Here is a 24,195-nt window from a genome sequence, read left to right as displayed (position 1 = left end):
TAATGGATGAGAATTATTTTTATGTTGTTTTTTTATGTTTAAAAATAAAAATTGCAAAAAAAAAAGAGAGGCTGGGCAGAAATTATTTACCTGTCTGGTAAGGCTGCCTCCCAGGTTCATGGTGCCTGAGCCGGTCTTATTCGTCTGCAGCCACAGCATCACCGTAGAAGTCAGCTTGTAGTGGGCAGTACGGCCACTGGACTTCTCCTGGGGGAAGGGGGGGGGAAGAGAAAAATGCTCATGAGCGCACGCACACACACACCCTGCTCCTCCCTCGAGTGTCTTCAGGGACGAGAGAGAGGGAGGGAGAGGGAGATGGAAAGAGAGGAGGGGGAGGAAGGAGAAAAAGAGGGGGAGGGAGGGGAGGGAGAAAAAGAGAGGGGAAGGGAGCAAGGGGAGAGAGGAGGGAGAGGGGAGAGGGAAAGGGGGAAGGGAGCAAGGGGAGAGAGGAGGGAGAGGGAGAGGGAAAGAGAGAAGGGAGGGGGAGAAGGAGGGAGGGAGGAAAAGAGAGGGAAGAGGAGGAGGAGGGTGGGAGGAAAAGAGAGAAGAAGGGAGGGACTGGGATCTACCTGGACTTCTACCACGTGGATGGAGTCCCAGCACCCTTTGATCTTCTTGGATCCGTCGCCTGCTTTCTTAATTAGAATCACCCCGGCAAAGCCGTGATCCAGATCCCACAGGTAGACCGAGGAAACGCCCCCTTCGAAATACCTGCAGCCAAAATAAAAGGCAAAGGTTGACCCCCCAACCCTCTGGCTGCTCCGGAGGGAACAGGACGCGGCAATTCCAGGAAGCAGGAAGGTAAGGCAGGGAGCGTGCGGGGTGACGCCCAGGAACCCAGAGAGCCATAGTGGGTGACCCGTTGGGTCTCCCCCAAACAAACCTCTCCGTACCCCTTAAACTTGCAACCAAGTTTCTAGTCCTCCTGTTTCCTTTCCTTCGTGGTCCACCACCCGCGATCAAAACGACTGCACCACGGAGCTAAGATCCCAGCTCCCTTTAGGAAGGTCTGCCTTCCCGTTTTAATTTTACCGGTGGGTTTTTGGTTTAGAATAGGTTCGCCCAGGGAAGAACGGAAAGGGCCAAATACCCCCCCCCCCCACCCACCCCTCAAACCTCCGCAAGGGAAGAAAATTCCTCTGCGCCAACACAGGGTGGCAAACTCCAATTTAGGTAAAAGCCAGATTAACAGCCGAGTCTGATTAACAGCCGCTGAATGTTTCAAACAGCAGCCTGGAAAACCGTACAAGCCATTTTTTTAGGGCTTCCCTTTCTCTTGCGCATCGTGAGAAGAAAAGAAAAAAAGAAGAGCATGGCTGAGATTCGATCTCTCTTCCCCGCCGGCCTCTCCGAAATCTCTTTTACAGCAAGATTAAGATTTTTAGGGGGAAAGGGGGGGGAGTTATCTTTTTATGAGCCTTGGTGGCGCAAGTAATGAGAGTGCAGTATTGCAGGCTGCTTCCGCTGACGGCCTGCTGCCTGCAATTTGGCAGTTCAATTCTCACCAGGCTGAAGGTTGACTCAGCCTTCCGTCCTTCCAAAGTGGGTCAAATGAGGACCCAGATTGTTGGGGGGCAAGAGGCTGACTCTGTAAACCACTTAGAGAGGGCCGTAAAGCACTGTGAAGCGGTATATAAGTCTTAAGTACTATTCCTTCCTTCCTTCCTTCCTTCCTTTTCTTCCTTCCTCCCTCCCTCCGGATAAAATGTAATATTGCAGGCTAACTCTGCCCACTGCCAGGCATTCAATCCTGACTGGCTCAAGGTTGACTCAGCCTTCCGTCCTTCCGAGGTGGGTAAAATGAGGACCCAGATTGTTGGGGGCAATGAGGCCGACTCTGTCAACCGCTTAGAGAGGCTGTAAAAGCTCTGTGAAGCAGTATATAAGTCTTAAGTACTATTCCTTCCTTCCCTCCCTCCCTCCCTCTGGATAGAATGTAATATTGCAGGCTAACTCTGCCCCACTGCCAGCCGTTCAATCCTGACTGGCTCAAGGTTGACTCAGCCTTCCATCCTTCCAAGGTGGGTCAAATGAGGACCCAGATCGTTGGGGGCAATGAGGCTGACTCTGTCAACTGCTTAGAGAGGGCTGTAAAAGCTCTGTGAAGCGGTATCTAAGTGCTATAGCTATTGCTATACTCAAGAGCAGGTTTAAAACTGGGAGTCACAACCGAGCCAGCCCCACGCTTGAAGAGACGGTGAGGGTTCTTTAATCTGCTTTGAGGGACAGTCGGTCTAACCCTAACCCCAGATATCTGTGACCAGAAAGGGGTTTCTCAGAGCCCACGAAAACCCTCTGGCCTCAACAAGGCTGATCAAATCTTGGACCTCCCCACATGGGACGTGGGAGCAGGGTGTTACTTTCTGCACGCCAAAGCAACTGAGTTGTCCTTTCCTAATTCAGAGGGGGAGGGGGAAACACCACACAAATATCTGCCCGCTAACACAGCAAGCCCTCCCCGTACGACCACAATCGAGGCCAACGTTATAGCTGTTAAGTGAGACATTTGTCCCATGAGCTTTGCCCCGTTTTACAACCTCCCCTTGCCACAGCGGTGAGGCGAATCGCTGCGGTCGATAAGTTAAGTCACCCGGGCATTAAGTGAATCGGGCTTCCCCATGGACTTTGCTTGCCGCCAAGAGGGGATCATGTGACTCGGGGGTGGGGGGGCACTACATTCTTCCCACCCAAGGTGAAGGTAAAGGTTCCCCTCGCACGTATGTGCCAGTCGTTCCCGACTCTAGGGGGCGGTGCTCATCTCTGTTTCAAAGCCCAAGAGCCAACGCTGTCCGAAGACATCTCCGTGGTCATGTGGCCGGCGTGACTCAACGGCGAAGGCGCACGGAACGCTGTTCCCTTCCCACCAAAAGTGGCTCTTATTTTTTTACTTGCCTTTTTTTAATGTGCTTTCGAACTGCTAGGTTGGCAGAAACTGGGATGAGAAACGGGAGCTTGCTCCATTACGCGACGCGAGGGATTCGAACCACCAAACTGCCAACCTTTCTGATCAAAAAGCTCAGCGTCCTAGCCCCTGAGCCACCGCGTCCCGACCCTGTACTTCTTCCCTCCAATTATAATTTCGCCAGCCAGCTATGAGATGAAACTTCGATCAGACAGAAAAGGGGGGTAAGTATCACGAGAGCTCTGGGTCCCTGTTTCCTCCCACCCCACCCCCCCGCGTCCCCCAACTTCTGTCCTCTTAACCCTGAATGCCCAGAAATGAGCCGAGTGGGAAGGAATTCTGATTTCCCAGTTGTGGGTTTTGTTTGTTTTTTAACATAAAGGCTTTTTGTGGGTATATTTTACGGATGTGCTAAAAGGTTGTGCGAAACCGTAGAGCGCCGCCTGGGGAAAGCCTGCGCCAGAACAAGCAAGCGCACACATGGAAACACTCGGGTGGCCTTTTGTACCCCGAGCGACTCCAATCTAAGATGAATATTATTTTAAACACCAACATGCTGTTTTCACCTGGCCTGCGGCTGACGCCAGCCCTGGCCTTACACACCCGGGGGGGGTGGGGGATGGGGGAACGTAAGGCAGCCAGAAAAAACAGCCAGGTTGCCGTCCCGCGGTTCCTAGCCACACACAGCGTGAGTGAGGGGGCTTCCCCCCCCCCTCTCCTGCCAAATTTGGGCTGACCAGCTTGGCTCTGCAAGGTGTGCTTTAGGGGAGGGGAGAGAGAGAGAGAGAGAACTAGGCAAAGGGAAGGTCTGCAGAGGGGGAGGAACCGATGCAGCCCAAACACAAGAGGCTTTTGATGGAGAAAGGGGTGAGAGACCCTTTTTCCCCCCTTCACCGTCTTCCCTGCGACAGCTTAAAGCCAACCCACCCCCCGCCCCACCAAACGGTGCCCAGGGTCCTGGCCAGGCCTTTGACAAATGCTTCCCAGCCTGAACTACAGGTGCAAGCCCCCCACCTCCCTTGGAAAACATACCAATCCGGTGAGAGATCTGCACGGCTTTTCCGTGCCAGGTAAAGCTTCCAGACTGCACATCTGGCCGGCAGCTGGGGCGGACGCCCGACCCCGAGAGAACAAAGGGTGGATTCAGATGCCACACGGTTGGGGTGGGGGAGTCCTTTTGCCCACCTCCGCTGCTGCTCCCCCCACCATGGAATCTCCTGACAACGGCAGCCAAGCGGTCCCGAGGCAGGAAACTGGGCAAGGGGCTCTGAAGGGGTCTCCTTGCAGCTGGGACTGGTCAGGTCAAGGCATGGGGCCACAGGAAGAACACGGGGATCAAGGTAGAATGATCTCAGCGGGGGGAGAGATGCTGCAGGAGGAGGAGGACCACCACAGCCTCTCCCTCCATTAACTCCTGCAGGAGGGGTGTCCAACCTTGGTGACTTTTAGGACTTGAGGATTTCAGCTCCCAGAATTCCCCAGTGGGCAACTCTCGGAGTTGAAATCCACAAGTCTTAAAAGTTGCCAAGGTTAGATGCCCTTGCTTTATAGATTTCCCCTACGTGCGATTTCCACTAGCGATTTTCCCTACGTGTGCTTTCCACTACTGATTTCCACTACCAATTTCCACTACCAATTTCCCCTACGCGCGATTTCCCCTACGCGCGATTTCCCCTACGCGCGATTTCCCCTACGCGCGATTTCCCCTACGCGCGATTTCCCCTACGCGCGATTTCCCCTACGCGCGATTTCCCCTACGCGCGATTTCCCCTACGCGCGATTTCCCCTACGCGCGATTTCCCCTACCAATTTCCCCTACATGTGATTTCCACTAGAGTTTTCCCCTACGCGCAATTTCCCCTGTGTGCGATTTCCCCTACGTGCAATTTCCCCTACGTGCAATTTCCCCTACGCGGCGATTTCCCCTACGCGTGATTTCCACTACTGATTTCCCCTATGCGTGATTTCCACTAGCGATTTCCCCTATGCGCAATTTCCACTACCAATTTCCCCTACACGCGATTTCCCTTACTGATTTCCCCTATGTGCGATTTCCCCTACTGATTTCCTCTACGTGCGATTTCCACTACCCACGATTTCCACTACCTGTTCTGGCGAACCGATCTGAACTGGCTGAATACCACCTCTGGTAGGAAACCAACCTTTAAAAAGAGGTCTGCCTGAAAATGACAACCTACTTAATACCCCACACAAAGAGGGCAGCCAAATAAACCAGGACCAAGAAGTTCCGAAGTCTCCGGGCCTGGGCCAAATCCATGATCAAAACATGGGTATGGGCTGTGCGAACGGCAGCGGCTTCTTTCCTATTTAACGCAGCTGCCTCCAGAAAGACGGTTTTGTTCTTTCCAACGATGCTGCAATTTAGGTTTTTATTTCTGCTCCAGTTCCCTTTTTGGCAATGGCCGGTCGGCCCTCATGTTCCGGGACAGGAGCCAAATAACTGTGCAAATGAACTGTTCACATGTATCGCTTCACTGATACATCGCAATCTTTTTTTTTTTTTGAAAGGTAAATTGACTGCGCTTTGCCATGAACTAATCCGCTTTCACAATTTAACCGATCAGATCGAGGATGATTAAAATTCCCAACGATGCTGGCTCCTGCAGATTTGGGGAAGGGGGTGAAATGTCACTCCCTATAAATAAATATAATTTAAATAGAAAGTGTCCTCCACGGGGCTCTCATTAAAGAGACTATTTTTTTAAAAAAAATGTATTTTATATCATCTTCTAAAATAAAATAGGGACGCAGTGGCTCAGTGGGCTAAGAGGCTGAGCTTGTCGATCGGAAAGGTCGGCAGTTCGGGGGTTCAAATCCCTAGCGCCGCGTAACAGAGGGAGCTCCTGTTACTTGTCCCAGCTTCTGCTAACCTAGCAGTTTGAAAAAATGCAAGTAGAAAAATAGGAAGGTGGGAAGGTAACAGCATTCCATGCGGCTTTGGCGTTAAGTCATGCCAGCCACATGACCACGGAGACGTCTTCGGACAGTGCTGGTTCTTTGGCTTTGAAACGGAGATGAGCACTGCCCCCTAGAGTCGGAAACGACTAGCACAGTGATGGTGAACCTGCCAAAAGGGGAGCGCAGGGGGATTGCATGTGAGCATGCCACACCCATAATGCATTGCACGACCCGCAGCAGGCATGCGAGCATGATCAGCGCTCCCCCCCATTTTTTGCATGCTTTTTTCGCCCTCCCCAAGCTCGAGGCTTTATAGGAGCCTGGGGAGGGTGAAAACAGCCCCCCTGTCCCCCCAAAACGCATTTGTGAGGTCACACACTGATGTTGGACAAGTTTACGTAGCCTATCACTTCGTGGCTGAGTTGCTGGCATTCCCAAACACTTCCACGTTCTTATAATATAGCTGACAGTTGACTGTGGGATATTTAGGAGCGAGGAAATTTCACGACTGGATTTGTTGCACAGGTGGCATCCTATCACAGTTCCACGCTGGAATTCACTGAGCTCCTGAGAGCGACCCATTCTTTCACCAATGTTTGTAAAAACAGACTGCATGCCTGGGTACTTGATTTTATACACCTGTGAAACACCTGATTCTGATTATTTGGATGGGTGAGCAAATACTTTTGGCAATGTAGTGTATCTTGGTACAGATCTCACTATTTTTTATCTGGCATTTGGGCTGGATGTGAGCCCTCAAAACAGATCATCTGCAACACCTCTTCACTTACAGACAATTAAGAACAGCTTCCAGGCAATCCAAAAAGGAAGTTATGGGTGTCAAGTGAAAAGCTCACCATGTACCGCAAGAAACTGAAAGGTTGCAGTTTGGTAAGATTTACCGTATTTTTCGGACTATAAAACGCACCAAGATTTTGAAGAGGTAAATTAAAAAAAAATGTTTTTGCACTCTGCATGCCTAGGGACTTGATTTTATACACCTGTGGCCATGGAAGTGATTGGAACACCTGATTCTGATTATTTGGATGGGTGAGCGAATACTTTTGGCAATATAGTGTATGTGCGAGGGGAACCTTTACCTAAAACACTGGGAGAACTCTCTCTTCAGAGAGAAAAGCAAGGGAATTAACAGCACAGTCAGAAACCCAAAGACAATAGCAAAGGGCTCCTGGGAGTTGTAGTTCTGTGCAGCTGGTGTGTGTGTGTGATTAGGAAAAAGAGATTAAGGGAATGTGACACAACCCTTTGGCCCCACAACTGCAGAACATCAAACCAGCTATACATCGTCTTCCACTGAGAAGATCAATTCACTACAGGCGCTCCTGGACTCACAACAACTTTTTTAGTGATCATTCAAAGTTACGACACCAAGTGGAAAAAAAGTGACTTGTGACCGTTTTTTCCACACTTACGGCCAGAGCAGACGATCCTGTGAGCAAAATCTTGGCGGCTGGCATGTTACTTATGGCGACGGTTGGCAGCGGCATGCAATTCCCTTCTGACAAGCAAAGTCAACGGGGAAGCCAGATTTGACTTAACAACCCTGTGGCTAAGATTTAACAACTGCGGTGATTCACTTAACAACCGGGGGAAAGCTCACTGAACAAATATCTCGCTCAATTGTAAGTTGTAGGACTCAACTGTAGTCGTAGGTTGACAATAACCCCGTGCTTTAAAAGAAGGGGGGGGTTGTCCCCACCTGATACAGGCACAAACCTCCATTCATTCCCCCCCCCAGACAAGGAAGCAAAGAGCTTCAAGGCCCCCCACCCCCGCATCAATCTTCCTTCTAACTCAGCGGTCACCAACCAAGGAAGTATTTGCATTTTTTTATATTGCACTAAATACTATTTCTTTTTAAAATAATTCATATTAGTGGGTCCGTGGGATTTAGAAATTATGAATTTAGTAGGTCCCTGAGGTCTGAAAGGTTGGTGACCCCCGTTGTAACTCACTTTTAAAGAAAGCCCCTCCCTCAAAAGTGGGCTTGCCAAAGTGGGGGAGGGATTAAAACCTTGATGAATAGGAAATGGCCTTCCATCCATCCAAGAAAATAAGCAGGAAGGGGAGGCCCTCTTTGTTTGGGGGGGGGGGGGAGATCTCGCTCCCTAAAAGTTTCAGAGAATGAACAGGGGGGGTCCCTCCTGCTGTGCCCCCCTCCCTTTAACCGGCCACCCCACCCAAACCCCACCAAAGAAGGGAGTCAACGTACAAGTCTCTATACTGGTCAAAGGCGTTGTTGGCCTCCACCTCGAGCTTCCGCAGGCGAGCCGAAGGCATGGCGCCATCTTCCAAGGGTGGGTCGTATTTGTTGCTCCAGGGTGACCTATGGAAGGAAGGGAGGGTGGGGGGGAAAAACCCTATGATTTTCTTTCTTTTTAAAAGAACTTTTATTTTTAAAACAAACATACACAAACAAAACATAAAAACATCTTCCAGTTGCATCCAGCGTGTCAGTTGGTTACGAAATGTTTGTGCATCCTCTCCATAGTCCTCACTTACAATTTATATAACATCTCATATTATTAATCTAATATATATATGTATACATTATTATCATTGTTCATCATTTATTTGACTATAACTATTATTCCTTCATTTTATACGAGATATTCTAAATTTTGAATTAATTTATATTTATAACAATTCATTACATCCTCCTAAATCCATCCAATAATAGTACATCTTTAGGTTATATTCTGTGTCAATTCCATTATCCTTGTATTGTAAAGATTCTCTTATCATATTTCATTTCCATATTTTTTTTTGTCTAACCATTGGTAAAATAAATCCCATATTTTATAAAATGGTTTATCTTCTTGTTCTCTAATTTCAAATGTCAATTTGCTCATTTCGGACACATTTCATTATTTTCTGAATAACTTCCTCCTGCGTTGGTATTTTCTCGTTTTTCCAATTTTTAGCAAATACAATGCTTGCCGCTGTTAACACGTTTACAATCAAATATTTTAATTCTCTACTGTATGTTTCCGGTAAAATGCCCAATAAAAATATCTCTGGTTTGAAGTCTATAAGATTTTCTATCACTTTTTCCAACCATGGGTGGATTTTAGTCCAGTATTTTTTAGCTTCTGCACACGTCCAGATGGTTAATATGAACCCGGTATCTGATGATGTAAACCTTATGATTTTCATCCCACGTCAAAAGAGCCCCTCCCCCCCACCTGACGCTGCAGTTGCGACAGACAAGGTACAGATTAATTAGGGTAGGGGGTCTAGGATCCAGCCTACAAGTGCAAGAGGAGGAGGCTGGGAAGGAAAGCATCAAAGCAACCCAACCGACGATAAGGGGCGAGGAGGGGGGAGGCCTGCAGCGGAGAAAACGGGGCTCCTCTGACGTGTCTTCCGCTAAATTCACAGATGGGACAGAGGGAAGGGATGAAGGGCAAGTATTAAAAAAAAAAACACCACCACGAAATCCTCTTTCCTATGCTGACAGTATTGGGAGCACTCTCCAAGGTTTGATGGCCTCACTGGGGCTCAGCGGCTTAGTTGTCCCTGGATTTTTAATTTTTATTTTATTTTCAACTAAGTTTCCAGCTCTGTAGATGTTCCTGCTTTTAATTAGCTGCAGTACGTTTGGGCTTTTTCATGGTTTCGGCTGTTATCGGGTGCATCTCACAGCGGAGGCGGGGTTAAAATCCCGTATTTTCAAAGGGTTTTGTGCCAAATAATTTGCTTTTCTTTCTTGAAACACTTCTTAGAGGGCAGGGAGTTTCGTTCCTTTAGTGTTAACAATGCCCATTTGTCTCTCTGGACCAGAGGTGGGATTCCCTTGCCTTCCCTACCGGTTCGCAAATGCGCAGCGCTCGCGCGTTATGTCAGGGTGGTCGGATGGCAACTCCCGGCAGCTGCCGCTACTGCTTCTCCCACACCGGAGAGAACCGGCCGAATCCCACTTCTGATCTGGACACAGGGAGCGCACCGACAGGGGGCTTGTGTCCACCGCCCTCCCACCTCCTTTGACAAGGTAGAGAGGTGCAGGTAGCAAAAAGTTGTGTGTGTGTGTGTGTGTGTTGTGGCCTGCAGAACACGCACACACAGGCACACACATGTTCTAACTCACTCCTCATAAAAAGGATAAGGAGAAAAATGCTAGCAGAGGCAGTAACTTTATCCATTAGAAACCCATTGCGTTACACCACCCCCTTCCAAAAGAAGGGCTTTTATAGCAAGCAAGTGCTGAAGACACATTTTAGGGAGGCGTTCTGAAGAAAGGCAGATGGGACTGCGCACACACACACTCACACACACGGGATGAGAGGACCTGGAGGTGGTCCTTGGCCTCTCCTTTAGTTTCTGTCCCAGTCAAGTCTTAGCAAGCAGCCTCTTGGAAGACACACAAACACACGCACACAAAAGAAGAGTTCCAGGAAGGCGATGAAAAGCGAGGAGGTGGTATCCATGAGGCTGGCCGCCCTCCTCTGGAGGCTGAGGCTGCTTGACATTCCCCAGATGGGTTTCCCACAATAGGGGGTACGAAGGAGAACAAGGCCTGCCTGGCACGAAGTGCAGTGGAGAGTTTGCCAACTTCTTGGATACCGTGTTTCCCCGAAAATAAGACAGAGTCTTGTTTTCCTTTGACCCCCGAAATAAGCGCTTGGCCTTGTTTTCGGGGAGGTCTTATTATTTTTGAGCTGCAGGATGCGGTGAGAGGGGTCACCTTCATGGCTGCTGCTGTGTTGCAATATATTCAGGGAGGGCTTACTTTAGCACATGCGCTCAAAAGCCCGATTGGGCTTATTATCCGGGGAGGTCTTATTTTCGGGGAAACAGGGTATGAGAATACAGCACAGGGAGTCCCCAAACTTAGCAAGCATTTGTTTCCGACTGAAGTTACACCACCACTGGGGAAAAAAGGGACTTAGGACCGTTTTTTCACAGTTACGACCGTTGCCGCATCGCCGCCTGTTCAAAAATTCGGACGCTTGGGAAACTGATTCAAATGTACAACGGTCGCAGAGTCCCCGGGGTCGTGTGATTTGCCCTTTTGGGAATCTCTGACAAGCAAAGCCAACTTGACTTAACAACCATGTGGCCAGCTTAACGATGACAGGGATTCCCTTTTAACAACGGTGGTCAGGAGGGTCATAAAATGGGGGGCGAAGCCCGCCAAACTGCCTCGCTTGGCGACAGAAATGTGGGGCTCGATTTTGGTCATAAGTCGAGGATGACCTGTGCTACTAGGAGTCGATGTTCCACCAGCGTCTCATCTCCGGAATACTCCTACATGCTGCTACCCCTGGGAACCCATCAATTGGCAACAGGTGAGAGTCACAATTCGGCCCGAGATCTATGTTGCTAAGTGAGACATTTGTTTGGTGAGTTTTGCACCATGTGGATGACTTTTTCTTGCCATGGTCGCTAACCGAATTGTACTTGCCCCAAGCCAGAGGAAGATTTTAGTTGGATCCTCCTGTGGAGGGAAAGGAACCTCACCTGTAGGAATCGCCATCCCGGTTGTAATCGCACAGAAGGTAGTCCTTGCCGACCACTTTGTCTCGAGCGATCTTCAGAGGCTGGTCCACAGAGGACAGGAGGTCTTCACAAAGGCTGGGAACCTGAGGAAGAGGAGGGAAAGTGTTCTGACCGAGGCTTCCCCAGCAGCACGAAGCCTAGTCCTCGTCCTTATAAACCCCTTTTATTTAATTGACAGTGAATTCCTTTCCAGCAAAGTCTTTTGCTGGCAGAGGGTTGCAGGAGGCCATCGTGGCCGAAAATAGGGCACAGGTTCCCCCATACACGGCTACCCCGAGCTCCGTTTTTGCTGGCAGAGGGCTGCAGGAGGCTGTTGCAGCTGAAAACGGAGCTCGGGAGCCCATTTTGCTGGCATAGCACTCAGGCCGCCACAGGTGCCCCCCCCCCAAACACAAGTGAGATCGAGCTGGCCACACCCACCCCTGCCCCCCCACCCCGAGGTCAAACACAATCCTGATGCGGCCCTCAATGAAATCGAGTTTGACACCCCTGAGCTAAAGCAACGCAGGAGATCCGCAGAGCCCCCACCCCACCCACCCCGCTTTCTCCATTCAGGCCTTCCTCAGAAATCCCCCTCCCCTCCTATTGTGATGTTTTGAAAGACAATCTGCTTCGTCTTTATGGTGTCAGCCTCCTGAACACTTGTGGGAGGGGAAAAAACAGTCTGGTTTGATTAAAAAAAAAAAAAACACCACTCCACCCCGGAGTGTCTCACTATAGACAGGGTTGGCCTTTTGATGAGGTTAAGGCTACCATTCTGGTCTGCTCTTATCTAAACCAGGTTTCGAGTTTGGCTTTGATCTCCCCGCTTTTGAGGGGATGACAAAAGGCAGATGAAATGTGTTTTCTTTTAATGGGGCAGGGGAGAGATTATCCAATGGCAATTTTTCCATAAAAGACTGCTTGAGCAATGCTGTTTCCCCCCACCCGCCCCCCTCAGCTTTTAGTTCATACACACGTTCATAAAACTTTCCCACCAAGGGGAGAATAGACTCTTCAGCCTTTTCACTGATATCGCCCTTCATTCAATGAAGATGATCAGCTAAGATGATCAAAGGCCTGGAGACTAAAACATAGGAAGAATGGCTGCAGGTTTGGGCTAGTTTAAAGAAAAGGAGGATTAGGGGGTGACACGATAGCAGTGTTCCAGTATTTGAGGGGCTGCCACAAAGAAGAGGGGGATCAAATTATTCCCCAGAGCACCAGAGGGCAGGACAAGAAGCAATGGTTAGAAATTAAACAAAGAGAGAAGCAACCTGGATTTTAGGAGAATCTTCCTAACAGTGAGGACAATTAACGAGTGGAACAGAAGTTGCCTCCGGAAATTGTGGGTGGTCCAACACTGGAGGTTTTTAAGAGACTACAGGTAAAGTTTCCCCTCGCACATATGTGCTAGTCTTCCCCAACTCCAGGGGGCAGTGCTCATCTCTGTTTCAAAGCTGAAGAACCAGCGCTGCCTGAAGATGTCTCCGTGGTCATGTGGCCGGCATGACAACATGCCAAAAGCGCACAGAACGATATTCCCTTCCCACCAAAAGTGATTCTTATTTTTCTACCTGCATTTTTTAAAAACTGCTAGGTTGGCAGAAGCAGGGACAAGTAACGGGAGCTCGCTCCGTTACACGGCGCTAGGGATTCGAACCGCTGAACTGCCAACCTTTTGATCGACAAGCTCGGCGTCTTAGCCACCGAGTCCTTTCTTTAAGAGAACTAGACAGCCAATTATTTGGAATGAGATAGTGTCCCGTGCTTGAGCAAGGGGTTGGTCTGGAAGACCTCCAAGGTCCCTTCTAGCTCTATTCTATTCTATTCATTCGGATATCTGATAAACCAGCTTCGTTCAGGATCCAATCTCCCTTCTGTCTCTCCTCTCGTGTAAAATGCTGCCTTAAAAAAAAAGAAACTACCCTCACTCAGTCCGAAAAAATGTCAGCATGAGCGCATAAGCCACAAGCCAGGAAGAGACCAACACCAAGAAACGCCTTCCCGCGGCAGTCCAATGGCCCCATTCTGTGGCCTTCTCAACATCTGGAGGGGAGGATAAGGTTTAAGTCTCAACAGGCTGATGTGCAGCTATTGGAACGCATTGCCGCTGCGCCCCTCTTCTGCGCAACCACACACAGTTAGGGTTAGGGTTAGGCTTAGGCTTAGGGTCTCTGGAGATGCTCCTCAATTATCCAGGTCACAGTTGTCCCAAAGGTGCTTTTTCAAAAGGCAAAAACAGGACTTTCTTGGTTTTTGGGGAACTGGGGAAGCTTCTTGCATGAGAAGAGAAACTCAAAGAAGAAAACCCCAAGAGAAGTTGAAAAAGCATCTTTGGGGACGGGATGGGTTGTGTACCAAGACAAGGGGCAACACTCGTGTGGTCTTACACCGCTCAACCGTAGGCATGTCTGCAGATGTGCCGTATAGTCTCCTCTTCTTGCCAAACTTGCTGTAAAGCAATTCCTAGAAGGGGGGTAAGAACCTTTAAAAAATGGTAAATATTTATAATGGAAACCTAAGAACTGCTAAGAGAATAAGCTGACCGTGAATGGCAGCTTAATTTTTTCCACTAGCTCATGCTCAGGGTGGAGTTTTAATGAGCTTTCTGGGCAACCTGCCAGCCATCGCAAGTTGTTAAGAAGAGGGGGGGGGGGAGGAAATTACCTGTACCTTAAAAAAAAAAAGGTAATCTTTCTGAAATAACATATGCACAGCCCAAAGAGCAAAAGGCAAGTCACTTATAGGTAAGGCTTGAGTTACTAACTCTAAAATGTAGTCAGTTATTCAGGTAATTCTCTCTCATGCTTGCAAAAGAGACGTGTTAACTAAACACTAATTTCGATGTCAAAAAAATAAATAAATCCCAAATCCAATACTGGGGTCTTCCTTTAAGAATAATCATCATCTTCTTCTCCTGTCCTAGCCTGTCCCGTCCTGTCCTTTTATTCATTTGTTCATTCATCATATATAAAAAAGACTGTATGTATGTATGTATGTATGTATGTATGTATGTATGTATGTATGTATGTATGTATGTATGTATGTTCCAGCCTAACTCTGGAACGCCCCGAGCAATTTCAACCAAACTTGGTACATAGATGGCTTACACTCTGGAAACAAATACTGTGGGGGTAAGAAACCCCTAACACCCCTTGGTGTGTGTGTGTGTGTGTGTTCCAGCATAACTCTAGAACGCCTGGGCCGGTGAAATGACTTGGTACACAGATGACCTACTCTCTGGAAATAAATACTGTGGGGGTAGGCACCCCTAACCTCCCTCAGGGTGGATGGGTGTGCCTATGTGTGTGTGTTCCAGCGTAACTCTGAAACGCCTGGCCCGCTGAAATAAAAAGGAATGAATGATATCTATAGTGCCAAATCACAGTACTTTTGACAGTGATAGTGTGCATTTTGGATTCAAGTTCGTGTGAGTTTGTGTGTGTGTTCCAGCATTACTTTGGCTTGACAATACAAATATAATTCATTCCTTTTCCTGTCTAATACAGGATTAGTATAAATAAATACCTGGGCAATTCCAGGTTATCAGCTAGTAAGAATAATAAAAAAGACTTGGTAGGTGATGATGGGAAAAGGTTTGAGTAGACAATCCTGGCATGTCTAAACAACTAAGACACCTGGTCAAAAGCCACATCCGCATCACCTGAAAGCAAGGAACGAGACATACTGCATCTCCATCTTATTCCTATAAAAGCCAAGGAGATATCTTTAAAAGATACTTTCATTGAGTCTTCATGGACATACGCTTTCTTCAGGTTGCATTTGGAAACGGGTGAAACGGGCTTGAGGTCCCAAAGGTGCTTTCTCCCCCACCCACCCCAGGCAACCGGATTTCCTGGTTTTTCCTTGAAGATGCTTTGCTTCTCCTCCAAGAAGCTTCTTCAGCTCTGACTGGATGGTGGGGAAGGGAAGGATTGATACTCCCTGCAGACAGCTGGCCATTGGGATTCTTTTTAGAGAGTCGTTGAGTCTACTTGGAGGTTTATCTGGGCATAAACAAATGCCAATGACCAGCTGTCTGCAAAGACAGATTAACAGAGTTGGAAGGGACCTTATAGGTCATCTAGTCCAACCCCCCGCCCAAGCAGAAGACCGTGCACCATTTCTGACCGATGGCAGCCCAGTCTCTTCTTGAAAGCTTCCAGGGATGGAGCTCCCACAACTTTTGAAGGCAACTTCTGTTCTGTGGGGTTGATTGTTCTTTCTCACTGTCAGAAAGTTCCTCCTTATTTCCAGGTTGAATCTCTCCTTGGTCAGTTTCCATCCATTGTTCCTTGTCCGGCCTTCAGGTGCTTTGGAAAATAGCTTGAGCCCCTCCTCTCTGTGGCAGCCCCTCAAATATTGGAACATGCCATCGTATCTCCCCTGGTCCTTCTCTTCACTAGACTACCCATGCCCAGTTCCTGCAACTGTTCATCGCATAGTTTAGCCTCCGGTCCCCTAATCATCCTGGTCTCTGTATTCTAGTCTCAACATCTTTTTTATAGTATGGTGACCAAAAAATTGGATGAGAAGCGAAACGTCAACCAGTTGCCTCTTCAAAAAAAAAGCATCTTTGGGAGAACCAAGACTTGGATGAATGAGAATCTCCCCAAACAGTTGTTTGAGGATGAGCTACTTATTACACTTACAAGCTCTTGCTAGTCCGAGGTATTCCTATTAATATGATGCTTCCGGAAGTGGTAATCAAAAGGCCAGGGAGGGCCTACCTACAAAGACTTCCGGCGTAGTTGTCCTGCTTGTCGGATCAATTTCATGAACCCTACAGAGAAAACTCCTTGTCCCGACAAAAAAATACCTTTTATTAATTTGCTGTGAATTCTGCTCATTCACATCTAGCGAAGTCTTTCAAGGGAGGATTTGCAGTCACAGACCTTATCTGGCTTGGAGCTGCCAGGTTGATATCTGCAAAAGTTGCAAGGCATCTTGGAGGGTCACAAACCAATTAAGCAAGCTAACTGTCTCCTGCAAACTCCACTCCCCTTTTGCTTCTCTTTTAGTTCTTCTGGGAGGGGCCATTCATCATCCACCTGTGGCCTTACTCCCAAATCGACTCCTGTTCTTTAGCTGTTCCCTTCATCTGGCAGCTCTATGCATGCACACACTGGGAACAGGCTCCAGTTCTTCTGCCTCACTGATGTCTGACTCTGAAGGCAGCTGATAACTGTCAGACGGCCCTGGACCACTCTCTGCCTCCGAAACAGAGCCTTCCCCAGACTCCAGGACTGGCCCATCTTCCTCCCCAACCTCCTCACTGTCCGAATCTGCTGCCAGCACTGCTGGCCTCTGGCGGGCCACAACACAGCTCAGGAAGGCTCACCTTGGCCTTCTGCCACCTCAAAACCTGAGACCACCTTCCCGTAAAGGCCCGGGCTTTCTGAAGATGAATGGAACCACTATTATGGGACGGGCCTACAAAAGAAGAGCTATGCCTGAAGGGGCAGGGAAGTCAACCATAGGCAAAAAAGAAGACAAATTGAAAAGAAAAGAAAAAGAAAATGAGCCCGCGATGCCTAACAAGAGTCTCTTTGTCCCACTGGCCAGACTACGCTAGCTGGAGTTAACGAACCAGGTATCGGGAAAATAGTTTTAATTAAAAACCGAGCCCTCTCTCCGGCCAGCAAGACAAGCAGCCACCTGTGTACAGTCCGAAACCCAACACCTTTCCCGAGCAGCTGGCCGAGCCTTCGCTTCCTGCTCTAAAGGCCAATTGGATGAGTTAATATTCAGGGAAATTGCAGGGATCAAGACGAGATGTGTGTCAAACCAGGTCTTGGGGATGACAGCTGGCTGTGGGAACTTGTTTTTCAGGGCTCCCCAGGGGGAGAGATTGGAGATACGCTTCTGGGATCTCTGGTTTTTCATTTAGGCTGATATGGGCAATGTAGTCCCCGCCGCGCCCCAGAGAGAAAACCACAGAACCCTCAAGCCCAGAGAATTGAATCTGGGTTGACAAGAACTGCAGAAGAGCCAAGGAAGTAGGTGGCCTTCGGTTGTTCTTCAGATCAGTGTTTCTCAACCTTGGCCACTTGAAGATGTCTGGACTTCAACTCCCAGAATTCCCCAGCCAGCATTCGCTGGCTGGGGAATTCTGGGAGTTGAAGTCCAGACATCTTCAAGTGGCCAAGGTTGAGAAACACTGCTTCAGACCATCAAAGTAGAACAAGCCATCTGTTGTATCTGAGATCTTTGAAGAGGATGAGAGGCAATATTTAGCAAAAAAAAGGCCCCAAGACGAGAATCGCACAATTACGCGCCACAGGATGAAAACTTCAGACGCTTATGGGATCCGCAGAAAATGGTTTTCCATGCTCCCTTGATCTAAGAGGCAGAGTATCCTGTTTTCCTGAAAATAAGACCTCCCTGGATAAGAAGCCCAATCAGGCTTTGGAGCGCATGCGCTAAAAATAAGCCGCTTCCCCAAAAATAAGCCCTCCTCAAAAATATTGCAGCACAGCAGCAGCCACTAGGTGACCACGCTCGCCACCTCCTGCGCCTCAACAATAATATGACCTCCCCGAGAATAAGGCCAAGCGCTTATTTCAAGGGGGGGGGGGTCAAAAGAAAATAATACCCGGTTTTATTTTCGGGGAAACACGGTAGATCCGTCTGATCTTCCATGACGGCCTCCCACGGGCAGGCAGCCTCCCAACATCCATTCCGAATGCCCGGCCCTCGCTCAGACCGAACAGAACCGCCAGAAAAAGAAAGGGTGGTCTCGAAAAACGGCGCCTCTTCAGCCCGTTCTCGCGCAGAATTATTCCGAGGCTTGCAACATCAGTTCGGTGTTTAACCCGCAGCTCACCTTTCGGCCATGAATGCAAAGGGCGAGCTGCCCGCATTCTTTCCCGCTGGCTGGTTGGAACCGACTGTAAAAATATGTGCTTAGTTTTTGCCAGCTGGGAGGGAGAGAGATTTAGAGGCTGATCTGTCTTGTTGCAGATCCAAAAAGATCCGGTGGAACGGTCTCAGGGAAGCTCTCCAGCTCCATTATTTTATTTTTATTTTATTTATTTTGTTTTTAGAAAGGTGGCTTCTGTTCCAATATATAACTCAGCCTTGTCTGGATCCCTTTGTACTAAGAGGGCCTAAGATTAATGGCTTGGTGGTAATCTGAGACTTTCCCTTTTACAGCCAGGCGGAAAACTGGCTTGCGCTGAGGGAGGTGAAGTTAATTTTGGCCAAGGCCCTCGTTTCAGCTGAGGACCCCAAATTTGGAGACCCTGCACGGTTGCTCCAGCATTTGGGACACGGCAACTGCCCCATTCAGAAGGTCACTCAGAAAAAAAAACAGCAGATATTACCAAGGCCTTTAAAAAAAAAATCTGCCAGCCAGCCGGCTGCCATCTCTTGCCATTTGAGGTGCTGAAACCTAGAACATGATGATCCAGGGTTAGGGTTTAAAAAGCTGGATTTTACAGAGATACAAGGCTGTTTCTTGGGACAAAGTTACAAGATCAAGGGAAGTACTAATACCACTCTATAAAGCCCTAGCAAGACCACACCTAGAGAACTGCATCCAATTTTGGTCACCATACTATAGAAAAGATGTTGAGACTCTGGAAAGTGTGCAGAGAAGAGCAACCAAGAGGATCAGGGGACTGGAGGCTAAAAGATACAAAGAACGGTTGCAGGATCTGGGCATGGCTAGTCTAGTGAAGAGAAGGACCAGGGGTGACTTGAGAGCAGTCTTCCAATATTTGAGGGGCTGCCACAGAGAGGAGGGGGGGTTACCCTATTCTCCAAAGCACCTGAAGGCCAGACAAAGAATAATAGATGGAAACTGATCCAGGATAGATTCAACCAGGAAATAAGGAGACATTTTTCTGACCATGAGAGCAATCAACCCATGGAACAGAAGTTGCCTTCGGAAGTTGTGGGAGTTTCATCCCTGGAAGCTTTCAGAAAGAGACTGGACTGCCACCTGTCAGAAACCGTGTAGGGTCTCCTGCTTGGGTGGAGGGGTTGGACTAGATCAGTGTTTCCCAACCTTGGCGACTTTAAGTCCTGTGGATTTCAACTCCCAGAACCCCCCAGCCAGCAGAGCTGGCTGGGGAATTCTGGGAGTTGAAGTCCATAGGACTTAAAGTCGCTAAGGTTGAGAAACACTGGACTAGATGACCTATAAGGTCCCTTCCAATTCTGTTAATCTGTTAAATCTGGGCTAAAGCTTTCAAGAAGAGACTGGACTGTCATCTGTCGGAAAACAGAATAACTCTGTTATTCTGTATTATTTGCAAGAGCCACAGCCAACGGCTTAGGCTCCTGAGCTGCAGGGGAGGAAAATTAGTGGCCTGCATACAGACCAAGGTCCTGAATGCTTCTGCGCTCAATGGTCAGCTTCCTGTCCTTTTCCCTTCTTATTTACACAAACCACAGCCAAATTACAATGCTGTCCTTTACACACACACACACACACACACACACACACACACACGGAGGGAGGGAGGGAGGGAGGGAGGGAGGGAGGGAGGGAGGGAGGGAGAGAGAGAGAGAGAGAGAGAGGGAGGGAGAGGGAGGGAGAGAGAGAATAACAATAAATTCTGTGTGCGTGCCTCAGTCACACAGGGCATGAATCTACATAGCCAGGACAAAATGTTGCTTCAGGAGTGCCTGCCATTTCCAATGCTTTCCACTAGCAGGGAGTGTGCTCTCTCATTTCTCTCTCTAAAGGTCCCGCAGCCCCACTTTCTAAATTCTTCCGCCAAGCTGCCTGCTGAGCAATCATTAAGCGGTCCTCTCCGAGTTGAGGAGACCAGCACGCACCGTCCTATTTCCAGGCAGGGCTTCAGAGAGACCCTTTGACTGACAAGAGCGCTAATGAACTCTAATTGCAAACTTAGCGGCCCGTGAAAGCCCGCAGAGGACAGCTGGGCTATAATGGGCGAGAGGATGGTCACCCACCAGGGGTTTTGGGGAAGGGGCGCTGACCCAGAAAGGACCCCGGCCTGCCTGGCTGCCTGCCTCGGCTGCCCTTTGCGTTTCATGTTCAAGTTAGGCCTTCTCCTCGGTCAGCACAAATCGCATCTGGCAGGGGCTGTCGGCAGCTGCCCCAAAGAACTCCGGGGACCACAGAGCCCAGCGCTGAGTGGGAGACATAAAGCTTGGCCTTTGAGGTCCCAGAGAAAGGAGCTGGTTTCTTTCGCTTGGATGACCTTCAGTGGCCTTCCTGAAACTGGGAAGAGTGGAGAGATGCAAGGCCGGCATGGCGGTGGCGCCGCTCAGACGGGTAAAACCGGTGTTACAAAAAAAAAAAGAAACAGCCAGAAATCCAGAGCGATCGATTCTGCATGCCTTCCTTAGTTAAGCAGAAAGAAATAACGAAAGGTGGGCTTTGGGAGGGCCTTTGCAGGTGGCAGCTTCGAGGGCCCCCCACCTCAAAGGCGGGTCACTCAAATGGAATGGGGGGTCCCACACTGGGTTTTGAATTCTTCCGGGGAGCAGAGACCCCAGGAAGATGAAATTGTCATGCCTCCGTCGGAGCTTCAATCCGCGGAGGAAGGCGAGCCAGAACAGGAGCGACGGAGATCGAGGGGGAGGCTTCGTTGGCTTGGGAGGAAAATGGGGAGGAGGAGGACCAGTCAAGCTGGGGACTTTCAGGATTGGGACGGCTTGTAGGCAGGGAGTAACAGGGGCGGGATGACCAAGAGAGGCTAAGCAATGAACATGAGAGAGACAGAGCCCAGGCGATGAGCAAGGACCACCCACTCCTGATCCGCGAGCAGAGAGTGTAGAGAGAAGGCAAGAACAGCGCAGGCCACCCCGGCTACTCAGGAAGAGAGCGCCCCGCCCCTCTTCACAAGGCACACCTGGGGACTGAGACTTAAGGAGACGCTGTGGGGAGGGGTGTTTGTCAAGGAACAAACTCTGAATTGCTGGAGTGTTGAATGCCGACCATTTGAACTTTCCTGGATTCCTTGCATTATTTTTGGATTACCATATTTTCCAAAGTATAAGACGCAACCGGAGTATAAGACGCACCAAGGTTTTGAAGAGGCAAATTTAAAAAAATATTTTTTGCACTCTGCAAACCTCCCAAAATGGCCCGTTTTTCACAAAAACGGGCCCGTTTTTTGTCAAAAAAAAAAAGGGGGGCATAGATAGCCTTTAGGAGGCTTATAGAGTGCTCCTGAGGGCTTGGGGGGGGTGAAAATGGAGCAAAAAACGGCCCATTTTTTTGCTCATTTCTGCCTTCCCCAGCCCCCAGGAGCACTCTGAAAGCCTCCTAAAAGCTATGCACGGCCATTTTGATGAAGGGGGGGCGTGGGTTCGGTAGGCCAAAAATGCTGTATTCAGTGTATAAGATGCACCCAGATTTTCAGCTTCTTTTTTGAGGGAAAACGATGCGTCTTATACTCCGAAAAATACGGTACTTGCCTTGCTCCTTTGCTTCCTGGACTCCTCTCACTTGCCCTGCTGGATTTCTTGCTTTGAAGCCATTGTGCTAGACTACTTGAAGCCAGAGGCTGCTAAAGGGGTGTGTGTGTGTGTGTGTGTGTGTGTGTGAGAGAGAGAGAGAGAGAGGGAGGGAGAGAGAGAGGGAGGGAGGGAGAGGGAGGGAGGGAGGGAGGGAGGGAGGGAGGGAGGGAGAGAGAGAGAGAGAGAGAGAGAGAGAGAGAGAGAGAGAGAGAGAGAGAGAGAGAGAGAGAGAGATCTCACTTTGCTCTGGGACTTGCCAGAAACGTGGGAGCGTTTGGGGAAATTTGGAGCAATAAAAGGGGCGGTTTGACCTGCCAGCTGCCTGTGTTGCATCTGTGCCGGGCCCCGGGTCATCACAGAAATGTAAACAAACCAACAGAGCCAAGACAACCACAACCTCATTCTCCAACCCAAGCAGGGCAAGAGGTGGGAGGAATCTTTGAGATCTATCAAATCTCCAGCAGCTTGTGCAAAATAGGAAAGGGCCTAATGTGCGCTCGATGCACGCCTACTCACCAAATCAATCAGGTCACTGAGGTTTTTCTCTATCTGCTGGGGAGGAAGACGCCTCATCAAATCCAAGGCACAGTCCAGCTGCTGTTCACTCTGCGGAGAAAAAGGGAGAAAAAGGAAAAAGTGACGTACAACAGATTTAGCAAACATAAATTCAATTTGAGGACTGGCTGACCGATTTTTTTGGGGGGGTGGGGGGCTGATCTCATAATCAGGCAGGTCATCATCTTCTTTTAACGCCTCCATAACCCCTTGCACGGTAGAGTCTAAGCAACTGAATGGAACTAGAAGTGTGTTTTAATGGCCAGATGCCCTTCCTGTCGCCAATGCGGAGTTTTGTTCAGCAACTATATTTGCATTATGTCGAGAGAGAGAGGAGGGGGGAGAGAAATATCTGCCTCAGATCGAACTCACATGTGAGACAAAATCTCCACCTCTAGGTCAACCTAGACGTCAGACAGATGCTGGGGTGGAAAAGGGGCCCTTGAGTTTGCAAAGCCAGGGTTCTGGCAATATGTTGTGCCCCCTTTGGGCACACGGATGACAAAGTCCATCAGTCCTGGGAGGAAGTCAACAGTGGTTGACTCTGTGCCAATCTCTGTGCCAAGTGGAGATTCAACCAATGTACATGATGGACCTAGACTTCCCAAAAAAGCACGAAACAGATTCCTAATCCCGACAAATCCCCTTTTATTAAGCAAATGTGAATTCCTTCCATTCACATTCAGCAAAGGCCTGGCAAACAGTCTTTCAAAGGTGAAGTTACGACCACAGACCTTATCTAGCTTGGAAAGCTGCCATGTAAATATTTTCCCAACTGAGGTACTATGCAAGGAAAGACTTGGCACAGAGTCTCTGAAATTCATGGACAGATCTTCACACTCCTGAAACAAACTAACAAACGAATTGTTTCCTGAAAAAGCTCCCTCCCCTTTCGATCCTCTTTTACTTCCTATGGGAGGGACCAATCACCTTCCACCTGCGACTTTACTCCCAAGTCGATCCTGGTTTCTGAGTTGTTCTTTTCTTCTGGCAGCTCTGCGCCTGCGCACACTGGGAACAGGCTCCAGCTGTTCCTCTGCCTCACTGCTGTCTAGCTCCAAAGGCAGCCAAGAACTGCCGGATGGCCTAGCCGCCCTCTCTGCCTCCAATGCAGAGCCCGAGCCTTCCCCAGCCTCCAGGACTGGCCCATGTTCCTCCCCAACGTCCTCATTGTCCGACTCTGCTGCCAGCTTTACTGGCAGGCCACAACAGGATTAAGGGGACATCTGTCCTCAGAAGGCCCCCCCGCAAACAACCTTGCAAATTCAGCATCGAGCGGTCTTACCCCCATCACCCCGATTCCCACCCAGCAACCAAACCTTCTTAATTGCCCCAACAAAGATGGAAGAGAAAGTGATGGGCACCGCTTTGCAGGTGGGCTTCATTCTCTGTACTTTCGTTCTTCCTCCACCACCCGACTCCAAGGCAAAGCCAGAAAGTGCAGATAAAATAATAGAGGACAAAAAAAGATTTTTTCCCGGGGACTAAATTGCCCATCGAGAGAGAGGACAACTTGTGTTTGACGTCGCAATGCTCCTTCTCCCCCCCCCCCACCCTGAAGGGGCTGGAATTTCTCTCCCTCCCCCTTTCGGTGTCCAGAACACAGGGTGGATAAAAATCAATAGTTTTTTTTAAAAAAATAAATAAAAATAAATTGGATTTTTAAAGAAAATCAAATTGGATTTCTTTTTCATAAATTTATTTTAATAAAATGGTTTTGGAGTAAAAGAAGAAATCTACCTAAAGATAGTTTCCTATTTAAGATGCATTAATAATTTAGTTATTGTTCAGCATGAAATGGAGCTTAGTTATGTAGCACGAGGCTGTATATATTCTGCAATATTGGGACCGCCTGCGAGTCAACAGTGGGCCAGAGG

General features: G+C 48.8%; 1 protein-coding gene across 2 annotated transcripts in view; it reads right to left on the bottom strand.

Annotated features, from left to right (window-relative positions):
* The window catches only part of CAPZB (capping actin protein of muscle Z-line subunit beta), a 57,020-nt gene that overhangs the window by 8,294 nt on the left and 24,531 nt on the right, over positions 1-24,195 (bottom strand). For both annotated transcript variants that reach the window (XM_087701828.1, XM_087701829.1), the window contains exons 2-6: positions 22,280-22,369; positions 11,303-11,424; positions 8,055-8,168; positions 570-711; positions 91-207 (exon numbers count right to left, since the gene is read on the bottom strand). In XM_087701828.1, the coding sequence (XP_087557954.1) occupies positions 91-207; positions 570-711; positions 8,055-8,168; positions 11,303-11,424; positions 22,280-22,369 (585 nt within the window). The remainder of the gene's footprint in view (positions 1-90; positions 208-569; positions 712-8,054; positions 8,169-11,302; positions 11,425-22,279; positions 22,370-24,195) is intronic.

This window comes from Thamnophis sirtalis, unplaced genomic scaffold (genome assembly GCF_051295495.1).
Source record: "Thamnophis sirtalis isolate CommonGarterSnake01/CBP01778 unplaced genomic scaffold, rThaSir2_p1.2 scaffold_15, whole genome shotgun sequence".
NCBI classification, from domain to species: Eukaryota; Metazoa; Chordata; class Lepidosauria; order Squamata; family Natricidae; genus Thamnophis; species Thamnophis sirtalis.
Note: the sequence above shows the minus strand (reverse complement) of the source record. Positions and strands in the feature narration are given on the sequence as shown.